Source organism: Catharus ustulatus, chromosome 1 (genome assembly GCF_009819885.2).
Source record: "Catharus ustulatus isolate bCatUst1 chromosome 1, bCatUst1.pri.v2, whole genome shotgun sequence".
NCBI lineage: Eukaryota > Metazoa > Chordata > Aves > Passeriformes > Turdidae > Catharus > Catharus ustulatus.
Window position 1 is genome coordinate 39,870,169 of NC_046221.1, and position 25,330 is coordinate 39,895,498.

A 25,330-nucleotide genomic window follows, 5' to 3' on the forward strand; every position below is an offset into this window, starting at 1 on the left:
CCGGTGGGGACATCCCTGCTTTAGGGCCTCTGGGGGAGCATCCCTCCCCTATTGCGGGAAGTCTGTGCCCAGAGACATCACTGCATGCTATAAGGTATTAGAGGCTGGAATTGCTCTGGGAGTGACAAAACCACGTCCTGGCAGAAAACAGGAGAGACGGAGATTGGGATGAACTGTGTGATGGCCTCTCCCTATGGCTGCAGAGGGAGAGACTATGGCTGCAGCGGTGAGTGTGCACTGCCGAGAGGGGTCTCCCCCGGATATTCCCTTTTCCCGGCAGCGAGAAAACGCGCGGCTAAGAGGGCACGGAGCGCTGACAGTTGGAACTGGGAGCTGTCAGATGCTCGTGTCGGGATAGGAGCGACCTCGTCAGCTGCGGCAGTCACAGCGATGGCATTTCCTGCCGGTGCTCGGCGGCGGAGCAGCTGACACACGCCGCCGCGCCTCGCCGTGCCCCGCGGCCGCGGGGGGCGAGCGCCGCGCCGCTTGCGGCAGCGCCGGTGACCTCGGTGGGGCTCGCCCGCCGCACCGCCCGGCTCGGGGCGCTGCCCCGCCGCCGCCGCAGTGCCCCCGCGCTCCCGCACGCTGCCGCCGCACGTGAGCGGTGCGGCCGGCGCGGAAAGTGTGTCACTGGGTGAGGGGGGCGGCCGGGGGCGGGGCGGGGCGGCCGCCGGGGCGGGGCGGGCTGGAGGCGGGGCGGGGCGGGCGGCGGTGCCGCACTCGCTCTGCGCGGCTCCCCGAGAGCGCTTTTGTTGTAAAGGGGAGGGCGCCGCGGCGGGGACGCGCACCCGCTGCTCTGACAGGAGACAGCGCGGCCGCCTCCCTCCCTCCCTGCCTGCCTCCCGCCGGCTGCATGTAGGGCTGCGGCGGGGACACGGAGCTGGGAAGACAACGACCGAGCGGAGCCGCGCCGCGCCGACCGGAGCCGAACCGGCCCCGGCGGAACCCAGCGCGGCGCCGCCCGTGCCCCTGGGGGAGGAGGCCGCCATGGAAGTCAGCGCGGGTAAGCGGGGTCGGCCGCTGCGGGAGGCGGGGGGCAGCCGTGCGGGACGGTCCCGCGGGGCAGGGCGGGCGCGGGGATGCGGGCGGGGGTCGGCCGGGGCGCGGCGGGGCGGGGGGAGCGCGGCGGGCGGCGGCGCTGCCCGGCCCCGGCCCCGCTGGTGGCCGGGACGGCCCCGCGCCGCCTCACATGGACCCGCCGGGCGAGCCATGTGCGCGCTGTGTTTACGTTCCGCGCGGCGCGCCCGCTCATTGGCCGCGCGGGGCGGTGACGCGCGCATTGCATAATAGCGGCGGGGCGGCGGCGCGGGGCGGCGGGCGGCGCGGACACGTGAGGCGCGCGGGCGGGCGGGCGGCCGCTGTTTTGGTGACCTACATTCGGGGCGGCGGCGGCGGCGGGGGCGCGCCGGGGACACGTGGGGCCGCGGCGCTGCTGCTGCGGCGCCGGGCGGCCCCGCCCCCGCGGCTCCGCCCCCGCCGCGGTGGAGCGCGGGGGGTGAGGGGGCGCCGGCGGCGCGGCGCGGTGCGGGGGAGTGCGCGGGGTCGCGGGGGGACACGCGGTGCGGCCGTGTGCGGCGGCGGCGGCACGCGGCCCGCCGCGGTGCGCGGGGGCGGTGTTGTGTAACGGGGAGGGGGCGGCCCGGGGGCAGCGCAGGGCGGGCCCGGCTCTTCCAGCCCCGGCGCCGCGTGACCGCGGCAGGGAAAAGCCGCAGCCCCGGTGCGGTGGAATGGGATGAGGCGGGAGGGCGGCTGCGGGCCCGGCGACCGCGCTCTCCGCTCCCTCCCCACTTTGTTGGCGTTGGAGATCGGGGGTGCCGGCCGGGGTGCTTCTGCTGCCGCAGCGCCCCGGGGGCCGGTTTGGTGGCCCCGCTGGTTCGCGCCCCTGCGGCGTTACCGCTTTCCAGATCTCAGTGTTAATGCAATACTAGCACGCTGCGGTGCCCCCCGCCCCATCCCTTAAGTGCATCCCGCCAGGTAGAGCCTGAAGGGTCCGTGTCACCCAGCCGGGGGTGCTGCAGCAGCAGTAGCGCAGCTCCGCGTAGCCCACATGACTCATTTCAGCGCCCACCGGCAGGTGGGTTCCCTGAGAAAATCCCCGGCAGGTCTCGGAAGCGGGGCTGCCCTCTCCCCCGAGCGCCCCGGTACCCCCTTCCTGCGGCGTGCCAGCAGCCGTGTGCGCGCCTACGTGCTCCGTGCCTGTGCTCTTTGTTCCGAGATGTCACCCTGTGCTCTGAGGGAGAGTCAACTTTTGGCTGCTGACCAAACAAAACCAGGGTTCACAGGGAAGTGCAACTTCTAAAATAACAAAAAATACGAGGAATCGCGGCCGTAACGCTGGCGAGCCTGCCAAGCTCTCTAGGGTGCCAGAGCAGCCCAGCTATCTGGCGCTCCTCCAGCTCTAAGGAGAAGAGGGGTGAATCTCCCCCCCCACAGGCGCACACTTTCTGTGCTCCTCTGTGACATTGGCCTTACCCTTGAGGGAAAAGAGCATCTCTTTTACGAGCAGGGTTTAAAGATAATGGGGCGCGGTGGCAGCAAGGAGAAACGTGGAGTTCCCTGCAGGGGCCGTGCTTGCGTGTCCCGATCTGCCCCTTGCCGATAAGGATGGCGCCTGCTGAGAAGCCTGGTGCCTCCCTGGACCAGGTGAACAGTGAGCTTTGACCTGGCACCTGGCAGAGGCGCGTGCGGCGCTGGGGGATGGCACAGGCTTTGTCAAACAGGTGGTGTCTTAGCCCAGCACGGTGGCTGGTGATGCCTTGTTTCTCAAGCCACGGCTGAACCCGTGACCCCCTTGCCAATCCTCCTTTCTCCGAAAACCTGATCCGGAATGCATGCTGTACTGTGTGGAGGATTTCTGGAAAAAAAAAAAAAAGTCAGTGCGGGTACAAGCCCTGTGGCAGGGTGCAGGGACATTGGTGTCTGGGAACGTGAGCAGCAGTCTGTGTGTCCTGCACGTGTCACATGGCCCCTCCGTCTGACTTCTGCTCCTGGGCTGCGTGCTCTTCAGGGAACCCTCCTGCCAAAGATTTCCTTGGTAGAAAAACATGAAATGTTGAAGAGGAAGTGGGCCAGTTCTGTTGCTGCAGGGGTGCTGAGAGGACCGTTATAAGAGTATTGAAAATTTGTAAGTCAGAATTGTTCCCTGCTAGCAGCGGTGTTTCCAGGGTTGTATAAGACCACTGCTTTTATCTGTGAGGAGGGTATGGCTCATGTAAGATGCTACAGCCTCTGCCTGCTGTGCCAATTCAGTTGATCAAGGACTCTACAGACACCAGTGCTTTTTTCCTCCAAAGGCAGGCAGTGCATGGCCCTTTTAAAGTTTTGGGTTCTTACTGGTGTGTGGAGTTCCTTGCTGCAATGTCCTGAGTCATCAGTGAAGAGAGTCCACTGAGCAATAGAGGCATAAAATGTAGAACATACGGAGTGTAATTTATTTAAGCAGTTTCATGGCTATGGCTTTTGAAATTCTTGTGTGAAGTATCAAATGTTTTTATATTGACTTTTGAAATGCTGAGTCTTGGAGGCAAACTCATATGAAGTGCAAACAATTTTGCTTGCTTATGAGCAAGGAGAAGGAGCCTGTGAAAAGCCAGAATTGCTCCCAGGTCTGCCTGAGGACAAAAAGCTGTTTCATCTGAGGGATTCTCAAGTGTGTCAGATTGCAAGATGCGGCAGGACAGAGGCTGTTTGCAAATAGCAGCCTGGCAGTTGGAGTTTAGCTGCTGCTAGAAACAAACGCTACAAAGGCTTGCAGTCGGACAAATGGCGTTCAGTAGGCTAACCAGACTGCAGTGCTATTTCCTTCCCTTGCCCCCTTTCCTTCTGCATCGTGAGCGCCTCCCAGTCCTTCCTTTCTGTGCCTCTGGCACGTAGCCTGCATGAAGTCTTTCTCTCTGCCCTATTTCTGTCCCTAACCTAGCTTGTTTGTGTTCTGGCTCCACAGCGCTCTAAGGTCCTGTCTTTGCTCTGGCTCCAGATGAGCTCTGGCCAGGGAAGCCCTCTCTGGGTCATTCTGTGTCCTGTCCTTGCTGCCCCATCCTTCCAGCACCATGGCTTGCTGCTCCATCTTTTGGTTATGCCATTTCATCTCAACCTGGGCCAGAGGCAGCTGCTAAGATGGGAGAAGGGGATGGGGCAGACTGGGAGATCAGCCTTAGACAACGAATGGAGACAAACAAGCTTGAGGGAGAGAGGGAGGGAGAGGAGTGCTCCCAGGAGCACGTAATGGCTGATCTGGTGGTGCTGGGTCACGGTGTGGCTCACATGGCAGCGGTGCATGTCTGCTGGTTATGTCACTACGTGCTGCCTTTTTTTCTTGCCTTAGGGGGTGTGATAGCTTACATCAGCTCTTCGAGCTCGGCATCTAGCCCAGCCTCATGTCACAGCGAGAGCTCAGACAGCGGTTTCCAGTCGTCCTCTTCGCCTGTACCATCTCCTCCAAACAGCTCCTCCTCGGAAAGCGGATGCAATGGCCGGAGCAGTGAAGGCTCTGACGGGGCGCCGAAGAGCGATCGGCTGGAGGAGACTATTAAAACAAACCAGTCAAGTGTTGCTGGTTTGACAAAAGGCCATAATGGAGTCACAAGTATGTTTGGTGCCAGTTCCTGAAAACACCGTTTTCCCCTTACGTATTACAACCCTGTGTGTTATAACCAGGTCTCCCTTTGGCTTGTGGTGTAGGTGCACAGCAAAGCCTCCATTTGTATATTCTGGCATTATATTGTGGTGATACACACAGTATTGCCATACAAATGCTAATACAATGGGGGTCCCATTGCTGCCAACTTCAAACAGTCCATAAATACAATCCAGATTTACTTCAAATCTTCGCTAGTGGAAACTGATCTCAGTAAAATCAAACACTTGGTTAAAAAGAAGTGATGAAGTAAAGGTAATACAAGCAGAAATTGCCTTCAAGAGTATTTATGGAACTGTCTTGGAAATCTGGTTTCTCTGTTCTTTCATACTTTGTCCCCTGCTCCTTCACCTTCCCTCCCCCCCAGCTGTTAGGAACAAAATAAATTAATTACCCAAGCATAATACTTTTATAGCTGTGTGTGGAACAGTTATCTTTTTGATTCCAAGCCACAATTTTGTGGATGTGAAAAATAAAATACTTGTAAACTGGACCTAAAGGATTGTCTTTTAAAATACATAAAACAATCTATCTCCACATATTTACTTCGCATTTCTTTTGGTAATCAGAAAAGATCGGTGGTAGAGAAGTATATTTGAACAGTTTTGGAAGGGCAGGATTCAAAATAAGTACTGGAATGAGTGATTCAGCAAACAGCTAGAATTTAGTCTTTTGGGGGCTCAATTCTTTTATTGGCAGAATTGTTTTATCATTTTGGATTGTTATGAAGCTAGAATAAGTGTCTAACAGTTCTACCTCAAATAGAGTTTTTTTGTTGATTTATTGTTGGGTTTTTTAAAGTGTTTCTATGCTAAGTTCTTAGTAAGAACCTATACTTAAAAATTCTCTAGTAACTATACTCTTCATATCAGGGCGAGGTTCCTGAAATGAAACCTGTTGTAAATTGTTCAGATAGATAACTGTTTTTTTTGGCTCAGTATGAACAGTGTTAAAAGAAGAGAAAAAGTTGTGGTTTGGTCCTTTTTCATTTTGAAAACATAAAAAAATGTTTTAGTTCCTCTTTACAAATGAAACCCAAATGTCAAATAAGTTACTTTTCTGGTAGAATATGTTTCTGTGGGAGTATTTCCAGCTGTCTCTAAGGTAACTTTGTGGTTACTGAACTCACTGGTAAAATTCCCATTGGCTTCAGTGAAACCAATGTTAGACCAGCACTTAGGACTTGCAAAAAATTTTTATTGACAAGCTGAAATAAAATAGGTGGGGGAAAAACTTTAAAAACCCAAACCATGAGCATTTTTATGAGATTGAGAAGGTATTTTCAAGTTGAAGTGTGCAAGCTATTCTGGATATGCACTCAAAAGAGTGGTATCTACATATGTAGATATGGCCGAGTTACCAGTCCTAAATTGTTATCAGATAGGTACAGTGTATGGCTGGTGTTGAATATATTATAAAATGTTCTTTAGTATTTCTGGTTTTTAAGAAAAAGTGTTTATTCTCTATTGGGGAAACTGTAGCCTTTCATAGGCTTTCTTGTCCTGATGGAAAAAACAGATTGAGCCTGAACTTTGGTGGCCTAGTTAACTGAATGGTCCTTTTAAAAGTGCTTAAATGTAAGCAGACTTTCTTTTTCTACTGCTGAGTGCAGCGCTAGTCTGTTTGAAAGCCCAGTGAATATGTGCTTTCTCCCTATTCGTTTGAGTGCTTCGTGTTTGTCCTCTTTTTCCCCCACCCTTGCACTGGTACCTTCTGAACTGTTCAGGGTGTTTGTACATTCATGTTGTCTGTTCTGTATTTTTTCATGTGTTGAACTGACCTGACATATTTCGATTTAAGTCCAGGTTTTAAAAGCTGGAAACATGCTCCTGCAGTTGTCATTGGTTTCTATATCCTTGACTTTTTTGTTTGATTCTAGAATTTAATGGCATGGTTCTTCTTTGCAAAGTCTGTGGAGATGTCGCTTCAGGATTTCATTATGGTGTTCATGCCTGTGAGGGCTGCAAGGTGAGCTATATTTCTGCTCACCTTTCTGCTGGTGAAATGCTCAAGTTGTCCCCATAGAGGAAAAGGGGTGATACTGCCAAAAAAAACCCAAATTGGTGTAGTTCTCTGTTAAATACGAGAAATTTCAGAAGCTGTAGGGAGCAGGCAAACCACTTAGGAATACGCAGCATTTTCCAAACTCTGCAGTACTTTCTGTTCCCACCCCTTGTCCAATCCTACCTGACTTGGAGCGCACAGCAGAGAGCACGAGCTGGAAGCAGAGGGGGTAAGGACCATGTCACGCAAGACATGTGCACGTTAATTGCATTAAGAGATAGTGGGTGTGAGTTGTCACCTAGGCTGGGACACAGAACAAAACAGCTTTGGAAGAGCAATTCTGTACCATAGGGAAAGCCAGAACTAAATATGTATTTTCTTAATCTGTAATACTGCAAATACTATGTTCTGTGAAGGAGCTTATCAACATAAAGGGTTATGTGAAAAAATCGCCTTTGAAGGTCATGTGGTGCAGCAGGATGGTTTTTTTGCCAAACTGCAGAGATGGAAATCAAAAGATGTTATTTTGACACCTATCTTTGCACTTGATGTCGTAGGTGTTTGAGTTCTTAGGAGCTGTTAGTACAGTAATAGAGGTAATATTGGAGATTCTTTGGTCTTAGATGCTGACTATGCAGGGAACAACTTGGCATCTTTTGTAATTAGAAATCATAACTAGTTCACATTACATACAGATCACACACAGATAGGGGAAGTAAGTCATGAGGAGTACTAAGTTCTTTAAAATCTCCTGGGGCTGATGGCTCTGAAGCAGCTGATGTGATGCAGTGAGGTTTACTGTCTCTGTTCGCAGAGAGATGAGCATTGGTGGAAGGATTTGACATGTGCTGTAATGATAGTTGTGGGGTTTTTTTGCTTGTTTACAGGGTTTTTTCAGAAGAAGCATTCAGCAAAACATCCAGTATAAGAAGTGCTTGAAGAATAACAACTGCTCTATAATGAGAATGAATAGGAACAGATGCCAACAGTGTCGTTTCAAAAAATGCCTGTCTGTTGGGATGTCAAGAGATGGTACGTTCCTGTACTGAGCAGGGATCCTCTGAGAGGGAGTCTGCTGCCCGCCTCAAAAACAATTGCTGAGGGTCTTGATGGCAGATAATGCAGCCAAGCCCTATTGTCAAGGAGAGGTTTCCTGTGTGAAAGCATTTAGTTCAGCTTGCCTTCTTGCTCCGTGAGTGTCCGGGGCTGGTAAGGTGATACTGCGAGCAGCCACAGAGCTGTCCTCCCGCCTCTGGAGTGGGATGTGTAGGCCTGCTAGGGGGATGGTTGTAACAAGTATCTCAATTTTGGTTTAATGTTAAGACATACAGCTGTGTCCTACCTGAATCTGAAAAAGACTCATATTTTTCTTTTTTTTTTTCTTTGTTTTTTCTGTTTTCTTTTGTTACTATTGCTTTTTCAATGAAAGGGAATTCTGCCCAACCTGATAGCTTTAGAGTAGTCACCATAGAGCCTAAAGAGTTAGCTTTGGGTGCATAGGATGAGCATGTATCTGCTCCTTTTTTTCCCCCTTCTTTCTTTTCTTAGAGGAGGAGGAAAGGCAAGGAGGAAATGGTGATGTTGATTGGTGTCTCTGACCACCTTGCTGGCTGTCCAATCCTTGTGACATTTTAATAAATAATGCTGAAAGTGTAGTTCATTCGTCTGCTACAACTTACTGCCACAACTAGAACTCTTCCTTATGTTTCACTTTTTAATTTTCTCTGGGTGTTTATTTCACAAGAACTAGGAATCTCGAGCTGTTAATAATTTAGTGGGTGGAGTGTTAGAACTTATTTTAAATAATTGTTCCGAGTTCTTGTCGTGCATAGGAGTTATTTCATCCCCTAGGCGCTTGTTTGTGCACAAGGTTGCACCTGCTTTAATGAAAGAGACTTAGTTACATTAATGATGGACTACTGCACAAGGATAATTACATCAGTCGAAACTGGTTATAAGCCCTTGTGCAGCCTTGGTTGGACAGGGTGGGAGAGTTGTAGATTCCCTAGGACAGGGTCAAAAGTGCTGCAGCCACAATGATGCCCATCCCCTTGCCAGCAGAAAATGTCCTTGTCAAGGCAAAGTTATCAAGAAAATTTTTCCAAGGTAAGCTTTGTTCAGCATTGATTCTCTTGTTTTGGTAAGTTACGTAATTGGTCGTGAGGACCTGTCTTGTAGGACTTTTATGCAAAGATGATATGAACTATGTTTACATTCAGGTAATTGTCAGCTGATGAAGTTGTGCTGATTTAATAGATCCAATCTTAAAGCCTGACACTTTGTCAGTTAACACAACTATGTGTGTACTGCATAGCCAGCTTTGAGGCAAAAGGGGAAAAGGCGTTACAGACTGTGTGTCTTAGACTGCCTTCTCCCTGTGTGTACACAACAGCATATACTTGTATTCATGCCAGTCCTATGCCTGTACTCTTTGACTTTACTGGTAATCCCCCTGCTGTAGTTTTGGTGAGAGCAGTTAAATCCTGCCTTCTAAGGCAAGATTTTTTCATTGGGGTGTGTATATTTTGTGTGTGCATGCTAACACTTTCAGGACTGACTTTTTTGTTCTTTTTTTTTTTTCCCACTCCTTCCCACTGCTGTCCATTTCCCCACCTTGGCAGCTGTTCGATTTGGCCGTATTCCCAAACGTGAAAAACAGCGGATGTTGATTGAAATGCAGAGTGCCATGAAAACCATGATGAACAGTCAGTTCAGCGGTCACTTGCCCAACGAAGCACTTACAGAACATCAAGACCAAGCACCTCAAGAAGATCTTTCCTCCAAGCCCAAACAAGAGCGAGAAACCATCAAAAGCCCTTCTCCCCCTCCTAGTGCTGACATGGCTAAGGAGGAGGTGATCGGTATGGTCACCAGGGCCCACAAAGACACTTTCATGTACAACCAGGAACAGTCCCAAAACCCAGCAGAGATGATGCAGCCCCAGAGTGGGGAGAGAGCATCAAAGAGCACTGAGCAGTACATCTTGAGCAGTGAGCACTGTGTTGGTGGCCTCGGTGGCCCTCAGTACCCTGAAAGGGAGCAGCACCTTGGCGGACAGTACAAGGGGAGGAGCGCGGTGCATTATCCGAGCGGGCACGCCGTGTGCTTCACAAACAGCCACTGCATGAACTTCACCAGTGGGTACCCTCAGCGAATGTGTGAGAGGATCCCAGAGGATGGCTTTTCTCCAAACAAGAGCACCACTTACTCTTGCGGCACTGGAGGAAGAATGCATCTGGTATATTGATATCAGTTGTTTGATTTGACTTAGTTGTTGGTGGGTGTGATCCAGCTGTGCCTCAGTAGTCAGTGAAGCTGCAGGCTGTTGGCACAACTGTTGAAACTTTAAAGGGGGACACAAGTTGGATAGTGCAAATTGTGATGAAGGACAAAATTGGCTCAAGGTGTGAAGGATTTGAAATCATACAAGTGATGGGGTTTCTTGGCTTGGATTTTAACCAATTGAAAGTAAAATAATGTCAAAGAGTATTGGTTGAAAAACAGTCATGGGTTTTTTATGTGTCTTGACTTCAAAATGAAAATAGGAGTTTATAAATTTCCCTTTTTACTCAGCCCTTTTGAAGACTCACTTTCAAATAATCTGTGCAGTCAGGTGTACTGTATTTTCTCTAAGGGTATTCAGAGAAAATTTCTGGGATAAAACCCCAGCCCTAGGATTTAAGTGGGTCTACAGGCCTTATTATGGGTTCTGAAATCTCTGTTGCAGGGTAGGCAGGCTGCTTTTTTGTTAAATTTGTTTTGTTTTAATGAGGCCCACAGGCTGTGCATCCTTTTCACAGTAGAGCATCTTCAGATCTGAAGAGAGGCAGGAAGAAGATGCAGAGCTAAACCATTAGAGAGAAGTTCAGGGTCTTCTCTGTAGTATTTATGCAAGTGAGGCTCTGGACACGCTTCTGGGTACCTTAGATGACTTTGCTAGAGTATTTTCTCACTGAATTCCTAACAAGGATGCTTCCTGGTTTTTTGCATATGGTTGTTGGTTTGGTTTGGTTGGAGGTTTTTTTTCGCCTTTGCTTAACAGGTCCCTCTCATTTGCCTTGCACCTGCTGTTTCTCTGCCATTCAGGCAACCAGTTCTGTAAGCCCCTTAAAATAGATTGTCCTTCTCTTTATCACTGGAGCCACTTGGGATGAGAGAACATAACATCCTCGTTCTCATCCTGCGCTCCTGGTGTGAAGCGCGAGCCCCTGACCTTTCTGAAGTACTTCAGCTGCTGGTGTTTTTCTTCCTCCTACTTTGTGAAGATCCTTCACAGGTTCTTGAAGACCCCCAAAGGTCTCCGCAATGAAGGTGTTTATTTTGATGCTGCATTTCCATGGGGACTTTTTTGTTGTGGGTTTTTTTTTGTTTTAACCCTTCTTTGTCTACTGCATGCATAGACCCTGCCATCCCTAGCAGGGTCTGACCTTAATTGCAGACTCCAGGCACTACATCGTGGCAAATAATAATTCCCAGCCTTTCTTCCTTGCAGGGAAAGTATGTGGTGTCACTACAACGGCATTCTTGGCGCTCTTGAGAAGCAGAGGTTAAACCTGTCAGTATGGGTGGGGAGGGAGTGGTGCTGCCTTGCAGAGCCTCAGCTGCTCAGTTTGACCCGTGCAGGGCAGCTGCAGGCAGGAGTTAGTCAGTGATGAAGAGACAAAACCAAATCCAACAGAGCACTGCAGCTCCCCCTCCCCGCCCCACATCCCTGATATGGATGAGGGTTTTGCCCAAGAACTCAAAGAGTTCAGGATCTCACCAAAATGAGTCAGCAGCAATAAGGGCAAGTAATTAGGCTCTGAACCAGTATAGAGGCAGATATTCAGGGGTTTGGTCATTTTTACTCAACACCTCTGTAACCAGAAAAGCAGAACAGGTCATTCCTGAAGAGGTTCCTGTGAAGAGAACTGGTGACTGTTCAAGCTGACAACTGCTTCCATAGGAAGCCTGTCAGAGTTCAGGGAGTGCCTGGATGGCACTCTTTGGCATATGGTTCAGTTTTTAGGTGGTTCTGCAGGGAGCATGGAGTTGGACTCTGTCCTTATGGGTCTCTCCTAATTTGAGATACTCTGATTCATGGGCAGAGGTCTGTCAAGAGACCACGGACACAATGCACTGGGTGTGGACCAGAAATTCATTATTTTCAGCGAGTGCTGTATTTATAACAATACCTATATGAACCATTGCAATACCACAGGCAGAGCAGTGGTTGGCATCTGCTGCCCTTCTGGTTGTGTGCCTAGACCTTTCCTTTTGCCAAAATATTATAGTCTTGTAATCTTAAGACCTCCCATGCAAAGAATTGCTAGGCAATTACCATATTCAAGATGCCCTGCAAAAACAGCACAGCTCTGAGGAATTGCTAATCTATTTCACTGTTTTCTCTTTGTTTTGCTGACATTATGTAGAATTGCATACATCGTTTGGTATACTTGTGAGGAATACTTAAAAGGAATTTCTGTCCTTGATGATGACAGGTGAAATGAATATTAAAAGGTTTAAGCTTCATTAAAAGATGTAAATTTTAGAAGCTAGAACTGAAAATATCGCAGAGCTTCTGGTTGGCTCTTGCAGAGGGAATTTATTGGCAGTCAGCCCTGACTGATACATCTGATCTCAATATAATGGATTCAGACTTGCCTACAAAAATTGCTGTATGTTTGTATAAAAGAAAGAGCATTTTGTCATCTTGTGACTGAGAAATACTGGAATACCAGTTCCTTGGTGTTCCTCCTTCAGTGATACAAGTAAAAGCAAACTTGCAGAAGAGGGTAATCCTTGTAATGAGGGTGTAAACCTGTGACTCAGGAAACCAAGGCTTGCTTTCTGGCTCTGGTGTTGACATCTTTGTCGCCTTGACTGAAGCACTTCAGTTGCCTGCAAAACAAGAAAGATGGGAAAATGAATGTCATAGTGACTGCAAGATTGCAACTGATTGATTGTGTAATCGCAATTTACTGTGAAATTACAGGGATCATACAAGTAAAGAGAAATTCATATGTCAGACCAGATCAGTTGAGGTCAAGGAAGAATAACAACCTTGGTTCTGCCAGGTCTTTTGCAGTACACAGTGTTGTAGGTTCCAGAGTTAACAAGTTTATAAACAGATTGCTAACAATCCCATGGATTTTTTCTTGTTTGTTTTAAAGCAAGAGGAAGAAATCCAGTTTTTTTGGAAATTGATTGTGGAATACTGTTTTGGTTTCTTTTCTGTGTCATTATTGCAAAGTTTTGTTGAATAATGAGCATGTTCCTTTTAAGTATTTGTCAGCATTTGGAATTATACCTTTAAAAGTTGTTTTCTGTCTATGTTTTGCAAACATCAGGTCTGCCCAATGAGTAAGACTCCCCATGTGGACCCAAACAAGTCTGGCCATGAAATCTGGGAAGAGTTTTCCCTGAGTTTTACTCCTGCAGTGAAGGAAGTGGTGGAGTTCGCCAAGCGCATCCCAGGTTTTCGAGATCTCTCCCAGCATGACCAGGTCAATCTTCTAAAGGCTGGGACCTTTGAGGTGAGACCACTGTGTGTGTATTGCAAACCTGACATGCTGGGCATCAGTCTGACCCTGTAAGAGCAGAATCAAATGGAGGTGGGTTACATCAGCTGAAACCAGCTTGTTCATGGGCGCTCTGAGCGTTGTTCTCTGAGGTGATGGTGTCCAAGGGATCTGTGGCAGGTCAGACCTTGGTGACCTGTCCCTCTTCCAATGAGCTCAAAACTGCTCAGCCCTTCTACCCTTCCCCCTTCCCTGGACATTAATTAGGGGGTTTTAGCTACCTTTTCTTACTCTGGGGAACTGTACTGCATCTGAAGGGTGGATAGGTTAGAAAGCTGTCTACTGACTTAAAAGTTTTGTTGAGGAATGTGTTTACTGCTCTGCATGTCCTTCCTTGTGCCACTCTGCTTCCTGCAAAAGCCAGAGTATCCAATCCTGACCAGCCACCACTTTGGTGTCAGCTTGGGAGTGTCTGAAGTTTCTGTGTCCAATGCAGTAACAATGGTAACTACCTGTACTGCTGCAGCTCTGTTAGATACTGTGTGCCAGCTGCAGCTTGACTTACTCTAGACTAATCCCACTAGGTCCTCGTGGTTAATTGCATGTGGTCATGACGTATATGTGAATTAGTGGTATTAGTTTGGAAATGATACCAAAGAGCTTGGTGCTGTTTTATAATTAGTGACCTTCACTAGATGACCTTTACATCATGTTTTAGTTGCCCTTCCAGACCCTTGTGTCTACTGGAGATGGTAGGCATTTCATGATTATTGAAATGTGAAATTTGAATAGAGAGGGTCAGAGGGGTCAAAGTCCCAAGTATTTGATGTTACTGTGCTTTTCTGGGGAGTGTAGCATTGGTGATGCCTTTCTCTTGTTTACATGATTTATTCTTTCAAAGAGAGATGCTAGATTTTATGTTTACCTGAGATGAAGACATTTCTCGTGTGATGTGTTGGGTCTTCTGTCTGCATTTATACAGCCCACTTCTAAAATGGATAATTGTTGGGTTGGAAGGTGTAAGTTTTACAGGAAGACTTCTTGCCTGGAGTCTTAGTTTTCTTGTTTCCTTCATTTTACTGTCATGTATTTTTTTTCTGTTGTACTTATTTTTGACCTTTTAGTAGTTGTCTACAACTCGTGAAGTGGCTATATTTTTACTTCTTCACTACTTTCACCTTACACAAAAATGTTGGTTCCTTCCTCTGCAAAGGAGGAAGAGGGTGAAAAATTTGGCTTGAACTGTCTCTATAATGCAAGACCAAACCTTCATGTTTTGCAAGCAAAACATTTTGTCTTGCCCTTGCTTCACCTGAAGTTTCTCTCAGGCCTCACTCATATGCATTTTTGCCAGTTACAAGCACTGCTGATAAGGTTTCTATATCCAGGGGAATTAATAATTATGTATGGCTGCATGCTTGTCACTATTCACTTAGTTATAAGAAACATTTATGATTCCTGTTAGTGAGCTACAACTTGTAGTTAAAGGCCTGTGTGGCATCTTAGCAACAGGGAAAAAAAGCCTGTAGGGCTGCAGAACAGTGGAAAAAAATCCACAGCAGGATTAATGAAACCATTGTGATAGAGGCAAAAGCATCTTGAAAGCCTGGTGCATCCAAGGTCATTTCTGTCTTCTGGGTAACTGAACCAGGATGTTCCAATGTCTGCATGATGATAGAAGAACCCGAGTGAAAGTGCTGCCTCCAAGTCTGGTGTGGCTGGCTTGGCACTGTGCTGCTTAGCAGCTCGTGTTCCAGGAGTGCCTGTTCCTTTGAGGGTAAGAGGACACATGGAGACAATGCTGGTGCAGGAGCTGCTATATATATTCACACACATGTAAGCTAAAAAGGTCTCTTAGAACTGGGAGTACTGGGAAGTTCAGTGTATCGTGGTGGCATTTGCATGGCTTCTTAGGAGAGCCAGCTCAGAAACAGCAGTGAGCCTAAAATAAGGAACTCGACTGGTTTTGAGTGGGCCCTCCTCCACCTCCCCTCCAAATGGAGTTGATGGTAGAGCCAACAAGGCCCTTGGATCCCTTTGAGTAGTGACTCAGATTTGACTGCAGCTGGTAGGGAAGTGATCAAGCAACCTCCAAGAGTGGAGGTTTTTATGTGCCTGTGGTCGGATGATAGGATGGATGAGGTGTGCTCTCAGCATGTGCAAGTACGAGCCTGGTTGGAAGTGAAATGGGATGAATCAATTCTGTGCTATGCCATAGTCCAAACTGTACTTCCTTGTCTAGAATGGTGGCATTGAAATAGGAGAGGTCTTTGCCTTAGAATAAGTCAGCACAACGTCATGAGCTTCAGTTTTGAATACCAGCACTAATCCTGGTTGCTCATTATTTAAGGATGTTTTTAAAGCCAATTCTATAGGGAGAATACCGTTGTGAACTGAAAGGTTGCTGGATACCTGGTGGGTCTGTGCTAATGCATCAGTTCAGCTTTGTCTGCCTGCCCTTTGCCTGTTTTTGTTGTATTCTGATGGCTTCTGCATCTGGGTTTCTGCACTCTGTAGTTAATGTCATCAAAGGACAGATAGCTTAGCTGACAGAAGTGACTAGTACATGGTGCTCTTGTATCCATCGAGGTTGCTGCATGTTGTTTGGCTCGTAAAATTTTGGAGCAGGTCATGTAATGTGCATGAACAGTGTTTGAATTCTCAAACATTTTCATTTGTTTTGAACAGTCCTTTCTTTAAGCTTGTCAAAGGCACTAGTCTTCACAAACCTGGTTCTCCTCTCACCTGCAGTAAACATTAGAATTAATGCAGTTAGTAGGGTAAATGAGAAGAGAAACTGTCCCACCAAGAGATTACACCAGGTCTGACGTTTTAACCAATGCCAGTTAGTTTTCTTCAAATAAGAAGGCTGTTCTGTGCGACTTAAACCTTGAAAATGTAAATAAGGTTGTTGAGCATGAGCAAATGAAACTTTACAAGCCATTCCAGAGGGAAACATTTCACAGTACAACTGAGAAACCACAAGAGAAATTTCAGCCCAAAGGGGTAAGTTTAGCACACCTCAACTGCTCCAGCCCAGGTGCTTGTACCAAAGGGGTATTCCCAGCTGCAGCAGACCAGGTGCCATCTCAAGCTGTGCTTCCCCAGCCTTTTAAAAGCTCTACATGTGGCTCCTTTCTAGCAGAGCTCGTTAACATTCCTGTGGGTACAGTGATGTGGCATGGTACTTTTCCAAAGAATGCCTAGGGGGCCTGATCATCAGGTGGTGTAAATCAGCATTGTTTCCATAGAGCTGCTCCATTTTACACCAAGTGAGAATCTGGTTCAGTACCTTCATTTTGCTCCTCATGAGTGTGGCCAGGAAAAAAATTTCTTTTAATGCTCTGTATGCCTTTGGCTGTTGTGTGGCTCAAGCAAGTTGTCCTACTCGCATATTTATGAATGACATGGTCTGTGTGGCTCAGGCTGTCTGAGGCTTAAATTTTAATTTTCCTGCCTTTCATATGCTGTAGCCCCTCCCCTGCATCCACTCCCTAATTTTGTCATTTGTTTGTTTCTCTCAGATTACGGGGCCAGAGCTTGCACTGTGTTTTGCAGCTCAGTAGCATGCTGACAGTTTCTGTATAGAATGCTTTTAGAATGGTTAACGAGACATTTTGAATGATGTTGAAAAGTTTAAATTTTTTCTTTGGCTTTTCTAGAAATGCACCTACATTTATCTGGTTTTGTTGTTCTTTTTTTCTTCCTTTTTCTTTCACCAGGTTTTAATGGTACGATTTGCATCTTTGTTTGATGCAAAGGAACGTACTGTCACCTTCCTGAGTGGCAAGAAGTACAGTGTGGATGACTTGCATTCAATGGGAGCTGGTGATCTGCTCAACTCAATGTTTGAATTTAGTGAGAAACTAAATGCCCTGCAACTTAGCGATGAGGAAATGAGTTTGTTTACAGCGGTTGTCCTGGTATCTGCTGGTAAGGAGAGAAAGTTAACTTCCACCTTTGCCAAAAATTGAATGTGACTCCCTATTAGAAGTTTTCTGTAAAATGTACACCCTGTTATTTCATGTCTAAGTGCAGTTGAGTAGGTTTTAAGGTAGTAGCAGCCTGTAATGTACTTCATAACATACCTAGTCTTTCTAATATTGCCTTTAAAAAAGAAGGTGACAATGGGCTTATGTTTTCCTACTGCTTTCTATGTAATGCAAAAACAAGTAGCTGCCCCATGGCCATTTAGATGCTATTTGTCTGACTCCTAAGTTTCACAGGACAGCATCACTGAAATTACTCCTGACTTGCACAGCATAAGTCTTTGGATGAGGTGTATTTTTGCTTCCAAGTATCGTTGTTTAAGTCTCTTGCGTATTTTACTTAAGTCTAAATCCAGCAGTTTGATCTCTGCCTATGTCAGCAAGAAAGCCCTATCATCTGCATCGTGACTTCTTACCACTAAAGGCCTCCCAATCCACTGACATCTTCACCAGCCTCCTGTCTTGTTTCAGTCCCTGGATAGACAAAGCACCCTGGCCCAGATTCAAAGAAGGATTAAGCACCTACTTCTGTAGTATTATCTCAAGCCTCAAATTAGGCACACTAGCTCCGCATATAATGCCTGGAATGCAAGATGCAGAATGCCTGCTTGTTGGGTAAGAAGCTCTCTAAAGGTAGGTAGCAGGAATGCTCACAGCGCCCACTTAGACTGCGAGCCAGCAGCTGGGGAGCACTGAACTCCTTGAACAAGTGCACCCCTTTCACATGAGCAGTTTAGACCCACGTGTCATCAAGGAGGGACACCCAGGCATGGTGCTGGGGGCACATAAGGCCTCTGTAACAAGGTAGGACAGTTCAGTCTGATAGCTTTGTGCATGGCTGAACTGAAATGTCAGAGCACAGGATGGGGCAGCTGTTGCCTCTTCAGTTTGTAAGCCGTGATAATGAGCAGAGGGTGGCACAGAGTTAGCAAGCTTCAAGAGCCAGAACAAATGGCAGTGTGAAGAAAGCATGCCACTATAATCTGAAGGAGACATGGAAATGAAAATGTTCAGGTAGCAGAGAGAAGCATGAAGTCTTAGTTGCCTTTCCAGACTCTGGAAATTCTTGACAAGAACTGGAGGCAGCCTTTAAAATAAGGACTGTGAACCAGGTCTCTTCCCTTCTGTGCACTCTAACTAGGCTTACAGTCATTCTTCTTACTTGCTCAGCTCCTGGGTCCTAGAATATCTCATTCTCTGTGCCACCTGTTTTCAGTGTAAGTGGCTGTATCTGTTCTGTTAAATGTGCTTCTAGCACAGTGCCATATCCCCAGCCTTTAAAGCACTGTGCTGATTGCCAGCTCCCAGCAGGGATCAGCTTAGGGATGACATGTAACATATACAGCCTGTAGTGTCAGCTGTGCAACCGGACAGAAAGAAAGGGTGTTTGGTGTTCAGGCTTCTTGCAGTTGCTGAGGATTTTTCAGATCATATTTTGGATATTATTGCTGCCTATCTTAGCTATCTCATGATCTGATCTGCAGTCTGATCACAGCCTTCTTGGACATCTTCACAAAATTTTAGAGGATTTTATAAAGTACAGCTTTATTAGTCAATGTTGGGGCTGTATTCCAGACACAAAACTAACCCTGATGATCACTGTGAGTTCAAAAATATTCAGAGCAACTTCACTGTTATATGAGACTGGATTGAAATGCTGCAGTTGTTTGCCCAAGTGAGTAAACAAGGAGGCTTCATGCTCAGGCAGGTATTGAAGAACAGAAGTGGCCTCTGCAGAACTCCTGGGGAAGATCCTCACAGATGTGAGGGAGTGCCAGGAGGAGAAGGTGCCCGTAGAAACAAAGGATTGTGGGCATGTGTTGATTAAACAGATCTTGACAGACAGATCCCTGCGCACCCTCTTCGAGGAGTAGTGTAACCAAAAAAGTAATGTCCTGTGAGGGGAGGTGACACTTACTGGAGATGAGCAGTTGAAGAACAGGATGAGAGAGAATGACATGGAGATGCAGGCAAAGGAAAAAATGCCATAAATGTAAGAAGAACTGAAGGTGGAAGAAAAAGGCCATTCTTTGTATCAGGAAGTTATTCAAGAGAAGACTGAAAGGAAGATAGAAGCCAAGATTTACAACAGTTACACTTCTTCCTGCTTTTGGAACTGATGAATACTGATTAAGTGGTCCACAATATACAGTACCATGCTGCACTAATTAAAGTTCGTTTTAAAGACTTTTAGCTGATTAAAATTAGGAAAAAAAACAAAACCCACCAATGGAAATTAAGTCTCTAAATACTGCTAGTTAGGAGAATGCTTGTCAGAAACACTCTGCTTAACACTGGATGAATAACCACTCATAGGAGGAGTATTTAGAATGGGCTGAAGAAGCAGTGGTAGTAGCAAGGACTGTGTGTAACTCTGTACATCCTCTCCTTCCCATGTCATGTGGCAAAGAAAGAAAAAGCAGGATCACACTTGGGTGAGGCTGAGGAATTATCTGGGTACTGTTCCAGAGTTAAAAGAATGCTTCACTTCTGGCTTCAGTTAGGTGGATGTGTTGAAGATGGAGGAGAGGTAGCAAGGTGGATCATGGCCACTGAAGGAGGAAAAAGCAAGGCAGAAGCAAAGCTGAAAGAATGTGGTTTGTGCAGGTCTAGAGACCAGATAATCCCTTAACTAAGGGTCTTGCTTTGTGGTAGAAGAATATAAGGTACACACCCTCTATTACTCTCCCTTACTGGCATAATACTAGCAAAATCTACTGGCCACTGGGAGCAACTGGAAGTAGACTGAGAGGGAGGAGGAAAGACTTGGACTAATTGAAGTGAGGAGGTTACAGTAACTCACCTGAGGCTGCCAGAAAAGGCTGACCTGCATTCTTCCACCTTCAGAGGCAAGGCAGTACTATTCTCACTGTACAGTGCTCTTGTGAAACTCTCTTGGGCATGTTCTGTGCAAATGTCACTGTACCTGCTCGGAATAGAGCAAAGCTTTTGCAGAGCAGAGGGGTAAACAGGAGAGATCCTTTAATAAATAAAGGCAGTGAGATGTCTCCTCACTCATATTCTCTTGGACAGCAGCAGCTGTCAAACCTAATGGACAGTCTTCACAGAAGAGTGGAATGTGTGCTAATAAAAACTGCTTAGTAATAATCAGAGCTCCTAATTGTAGAAGATTCTGGAACAATCTTCCTAAAGGAACAAAACATGTAACTGCTTCAAGATGCATACTTGAGTGGATTATGTAATAATTTTTCCTGTAGCAGTAGGAAACTGCGCTGAGTAGTCCAGGAGGACTTCCTAGACTGTTCACCTGGGCAATCTGATTGGATTGACACTGACAGCATAAGGAAGGGATTCCCACTCTGACTGGAGGATCTGACTCAGTGTTACTCCAGAAAGCTGTTGTCATTCCTTGTCCCAGTTCTGCAGAGTGCTTAAGTACATGTACACATCAAAGCACATTTCTGTTTGTGCCAGTCACTCGGCTATGTATGTGCCCTGCTGAATTTACATAGTGTTTAAGAAAAGAAGCTACAGCTTGGGAGGAAAAACAGCCACTGTGCATGGTTGTGAGGTGAGATGTTTTACTTAAAAATTCATCCTTTCAAGCTGCTTACTTAGGTTCCACCTAGTGATACCAGGTATGTTCTTAAATGCAGCTCTCTTGAAAAAAATGCTTCAGGCGTGGTGGGAGTGCAGCATGTGAGAACATATTATTTGTCTTGATGCTGACATTCTTCTTTTCCTCAGCTGGGAATTTTTGGGTGCATGGTGTTTTGTTTTGTAAGTGCTTCAGAATACACTTGGAAATTGTAATTGTACTCCCTTTGCCCCTGAGAATCCCATTGTGCAGATAACAATTGTCACTTGTCCTGAGTAGGATTTCCTCCTCAAACCTTCAGTTTAAATTTAGGGTTCTGCATCAAACTGTGAGAAATGTTTGAAATTTTTACTTTCATGTGCCCTGTCTTTCTCCTTGGGTTGAAAGTTGTGATTCAGCAACATATTTAAACATTTGCTTCAATCTGTCCCTCTTGGGAACATGGGTTAGGGATCACAGAAATAGTGATTGAACGCTGCCAGTTTGGCATGAACTTAGTACTTTGAAAAGTTAATGCTGAATAACCTTTAAAAGATTTTTGGTGTGTGATTTAAAACTTCTGGCATAAGTATGTGATTTTTCTTGTGCTTGTTAATTTAGCAAGGGATTCTTACTGCCCTGGTTTTATGTTGCAGGCTACATCTGTTCAGTCAATATTTTTTTTTCCCCCCTACCCTCCTGTTTTTTAATTTCTCTTTCTCCCTCTCTCCCTCTCACCCTACCCTTTTGTTTAGATCGCTCCGGAATAGAAAATGTCAATTCTGTGGAGGCACTTCAGGAAACACTAATCCGTGCATTAAGGACCTTAATTATGAAAAATCACCCAAATGAAGCCTCTATTTTCACAAAACTTCTTTTGAAATTACCCGACTTGCGTTCCTTAAACAACATGCACTCTGAAGAACTGCTGGCCTTTAAAGTTCACCCATAGGCCTTTAGGTCTCGTTTGTACTTGGACTTGCCTCGTGTTAAACTGTTTTGTGCTAAAATATGTATTTATACAGTTGTACCACTTGTTGGAGAGAGTTCACAGACTGTGAGCAGTTTGATAGCTGTCCCATAACCATGCAATAAAGCTTTGGCAGGTGCTCTCAGCTGACGGCGGCACAGCCTTTGGAATCCTCCGAGGCATCCAGGCCCAGCTGTGCTGCACTCCTGCAGAAGAGGCTGCCATGAGCCCCAGTAAATATGGACTCTCCTTTTATTTAGGAAGCAGAACCACCACTGTCCTCTCATGTAAACTGAATGCAGAGTAGCTGTGTATGTGCTTATGGAGCATGGAATGGGGTGGGAAGAATCCTGTGCTAGTAGGAAAATGGAAGAGCTGATTTAATTGGTCTTTCACTTATCTAATAGATGTATGTCCGTGTCTCTTGATAACTCACTCATGGTTTCACTGTTGTTATTCCATTAAACCCGATGGAATGGTTTCAGCCTGCACCAACTCTTCACTGAGCGTGTGTTCATGCCATGTGTATATAATATAAATAGTTAAGTAGTGAGTGTTTATGGCTATATACAGTACAGAGTTGTGTGTATATATGTGTATGTATATAAATAGTTCTATACATAAAGTATACATATAATTTCTTCACAATATTTTAAACTGTGAAGGAATTTAAACTTAAAACAGAAGGTGATCTATGGAAAGAACCAAATAGATGCACTTTGCATATTGCTGAACTAATTATCTGAGCATTTTTTAGAAAACATCAAATTTGCATTAATATGCTGTGTTTGTTAATTTAAAAAAAAAAAAAGCAACAACCAAGAGTGGCACTAAAGAGGCAAGAGTCGGATTCAACTTCCAAAAGGGTTTTGTAGAGAATCTCAAGCATATATGGTTGGTTGTGGCACTAATGAGGTGGATTGTCCATTGCCACTGGAGGTTCTTGTGTTCTGATATAGGTTAAATAAGCACCAGATGCTCTTCAAAAACTTCAGCACAGCCAGAAAGAAACTATCAGATGAACAGCAAAGTCTGTCAGAAAAAGAAAAAAAATGGGAAAAACGTATCCATGGTTGCATTTGGGTGTATGTGTGTTCTGTGACTGTTTATTTCTTGCAATACATCATTTTGCTGCTTCATTGCTAAATGAGAATTGAAAACAAATGTGAGATTCCCCACGTCTTTTCACCATTTGGGCTTTGTGGTTCCCGTGCCTGTTCTTCTGGAGCTCTCCATTGGTGCGTGTGCATGTGGGCGTGTGTGATGTGCAGAGAAGGTGCATTAGATGGTCTGGATTTTTTTATTTTTTCCTTAAAAAAACACCACAAAAACCAACCAAACAAATGGGACTTTTTCTTGTTGTTTATGCCAGTAGCAAATTACAAAGCGGATCCACAAGGCTTAAGATTCTGCTGCTTTTCCATCTAGGAAAGCAGCTCTCTGTGGGGTTTTTTCCATTTGTAGCAGGACCTGGCACCAGAAAAGAGAGACGAAAAGAAGTCAAAGCAGTTGTGTTAATTAGTTACATTTATGTTTTGCTAATGTGGGAAGAAGGTGCTCCATCACCCTTGTTCAGTTAACTTGCCTTAGAGGTAGCCCTCTGGGTCTCTAGTGTTTGCTAAAGCTGCTCTTGGGAGGGAGTCTACTCCTGGTGGTCAGGGCCAGGACCCAGGAAGCCTCCAGCTTGCAGAGTTCCTGCCCACACCAGGGTGGGTTGGGAGGAGCCCTGCTGCCTGTGGTGGGGCTGCAGCAGAAGGAACCTGTGCCTCCTGCTCAGCATCAGGATCTGGGGTGGGAAGAGGGAGGGCTTGCACCCTGCCACACTCCCCTGGCCTTTGGACTGGGGATTCTGCCTCAGACAGGAGGAAGGGGCTGAGAGCAGGTGGGCAAGTGCTTGGTAAAGGGTGGGGAAAAGTCAGCCTTGGCTAAGGAGCAGCAGAGCCCACCCTTTCCCCTCCTCTGCAGGCAGGACTATCCTGCTTCAAGCTGCTTTAACCAGCGGGTAATGGCCCTTCCTGCATACAGTTTTGCTACCCAAATGTGCTATCAGGGCATATTGTCCTAATTTCTGTTAACAGTCTGCATCCTGCCAGTATTACTTGTTTGAGAGCTTCACTGAATTACGCATTGAACCATTCAGACTTTAGAGAGGACACAGTCACTCGGTTTTTATTATTTAGTTGCTGAAATGACTTCTTTGTAGACCCCGTTTCAGACATGGAAAGTACAGTCAGCCCTTGGTTGTTTCAGGAGGGAAGAAGGCTTCTTACAGATTGCCACCCTACAGCTGTGTTTTGTTGTGTTTTATTTTTTTTTTTTCTTCTTAAAACTGTATTATTAAGCCTTTAGGAATGTATAACCAGGACTGAGTAATTACTGCTTATTAAATTTTTTTAGTTAGATTGACCATGTATGCCTATAGATAGATATTCTAACTTGTGCAATTTCATTTGAAATAATCTTCCTGTACATAATGGAAAAACTCGCATAACAGAAAAAAAAAAAAAAAGCCCCAAACAAATTGACTGAACAAAAAACTGATTAAAAGTATGGTTCAAAAGTGACCCATGTATTACAAACCCTAGCTGGACTCTTCAAAGAAAATCTAAACTCATTGTGTTAGCTGTGTATTGTGAGCTCTTCTTTTACTGTGTCACTGGTTATACACTTGTTAAATGCTGAGATAATAGACTTCATGCCAGGCATTTGAGTACTGTAGATTGGGTCATTGCTGAAAGATTAATGTACTGTATGAACTTAAATGAAATTTTTATTCTTGATTTTATTCTTGATTTTGTTCTTGTTTTAAAAGATTAAATATGGGCATTATGTCAGCAAGCTAAACTTGTGTGTCTGTGTTCTTTGTATTTCTCTGTACAAAATCTGGCGGGGAGGACAGCACGCTGGGATGAACAAAGCAGGAGAGATTCTCTTCTGGATGAGAACATCAGCTGCTGAGAGGTCACGGGGCTGAGCGGGGGCACAGCAGCAGGGCGAGCCAGCATATCCCTGTCTGCTGCTCCTCTGTCTTCCCAGCTGTTTGGATGGGGTTTTCTGCTGCACTTCATTTACTACAGTTACAGGACTTTTTTTTGATAGATCATAGTTATTTTAAACACTTCTTTAATATGGAGAATATAACTTGTAACTGAGGAAAAGATAAAACACTAAAGAATGAAACTGAAAAAAAAGATGCTGTTTGGTTAGGACAAGTATTTGGGTTATAAGAGAGGTAGAGAAAAAACAGGAGGAGCAAAGATCTGTTATTTTCCAGCTTGATTTCCTACTTTAGAACGTGCTCTCTTTTAGGAGATAAGAGAAGCTTCTCCAGGAAATATTGTACCTACTAGTATTTTAAAAAAAGGCACGCACCAAAAAAAGTTGAACAAAATTGCAACTGCCAGCATTGGAAAAATTAACAGCACAAAAAAGCCTTTTTTTTTTTTTTTAGCATGTTTTTTCTGGTACCATGTTTGCACATGCCTTTCCTTGTTGCCACAAAGTCTGAGGCCCTGTGAATAGTGCCACAAGGCACAGAGGTTCCAGGACCTGGGAGGTCCTTGGGAAGAGCTCTTTTCAACTCTTGCTGCAAGTAATTCTTCCCTGTTTGGCTGCAAGAGTCTTACCACAGCAAATGGTGAGGGCAGGAAAGGCATTTCTCAGCAAAAACATGATTGTGTTCCCCTCACTCTC

The 25,330-nt window shown here is 45.9% G+C and overlaps 1 protein-coding gene across 3 annotated transcripts; it reads left to right on the forward strand.

The window, feature by feature from the left end:
- Positions 1-146: 146 nt before the first annotated feature.
- NR1D2 (nuclear receptor subfamily 1 group D member 2) lies at positions 147-24,481 on the forward strand. 3 transcript variants are annotated; one of them, XM_033065429.1, is made up of 8 exons: positions 147-226; positions 4,325-4,585; positions 6,516-6,604; positions 7,528-7,672; positions 9,262-9,878; positions 12,970-13,155; positions 16,863-17,073; positions 21,423-24,481. In XM_033065429.1, the coding sequence occupies exons 1-8, from the start codon at positions 169-171 to the stop codon at positions 21,617-21,619; spliced, it is 1,764 nt and encodes a 587-aa protein (XP_032921320.1). In that variant the 5' UTR covers positions 147-168; the 3' UTR covers positions 21,620-24,481. The 3 variants fall into 3 exon arrangements, with proteins under 3 accessions (XP_032921320.1, XP_032921329.1, XP_032921312.1); XM_033065438.1 differs by lacking the exon at positions 147-226 and adding an exon at positions 711-1,003; XM_033065421.2 differs by lacking the exon at positions 147-226 and having other exon boundaries at positions 3,146-4,585.
- Positions 24,482-25,330: the final 849 nt, after the last annotated feature.

Excerpts from the sequence above, each read along its gene's own strand:
- NR1D2 (XM_033065421.2), top strand. The coding sequence starts at position 4,117 with ATGGGAGAAGGGGATGGGGCAGACTGGGAGATCAGCCTTAGACAACGA. Across the intron at positions 4,586-6,515 it reads AGGCCATAATGGAGTCACAA|AATTTAATGGCATGGTTCTT; the intron begins GTATGTTTGGTG and ends GTTTGATTCTAG. Across the intron at positions 17,074-21,422 it reads GGTTGTCCTGGTATCTGCTG|ATCGCTCCGGAATAGAAAAT; the intron begins GTAAGGAGAGAA and ends CCTTTTGTTTAG.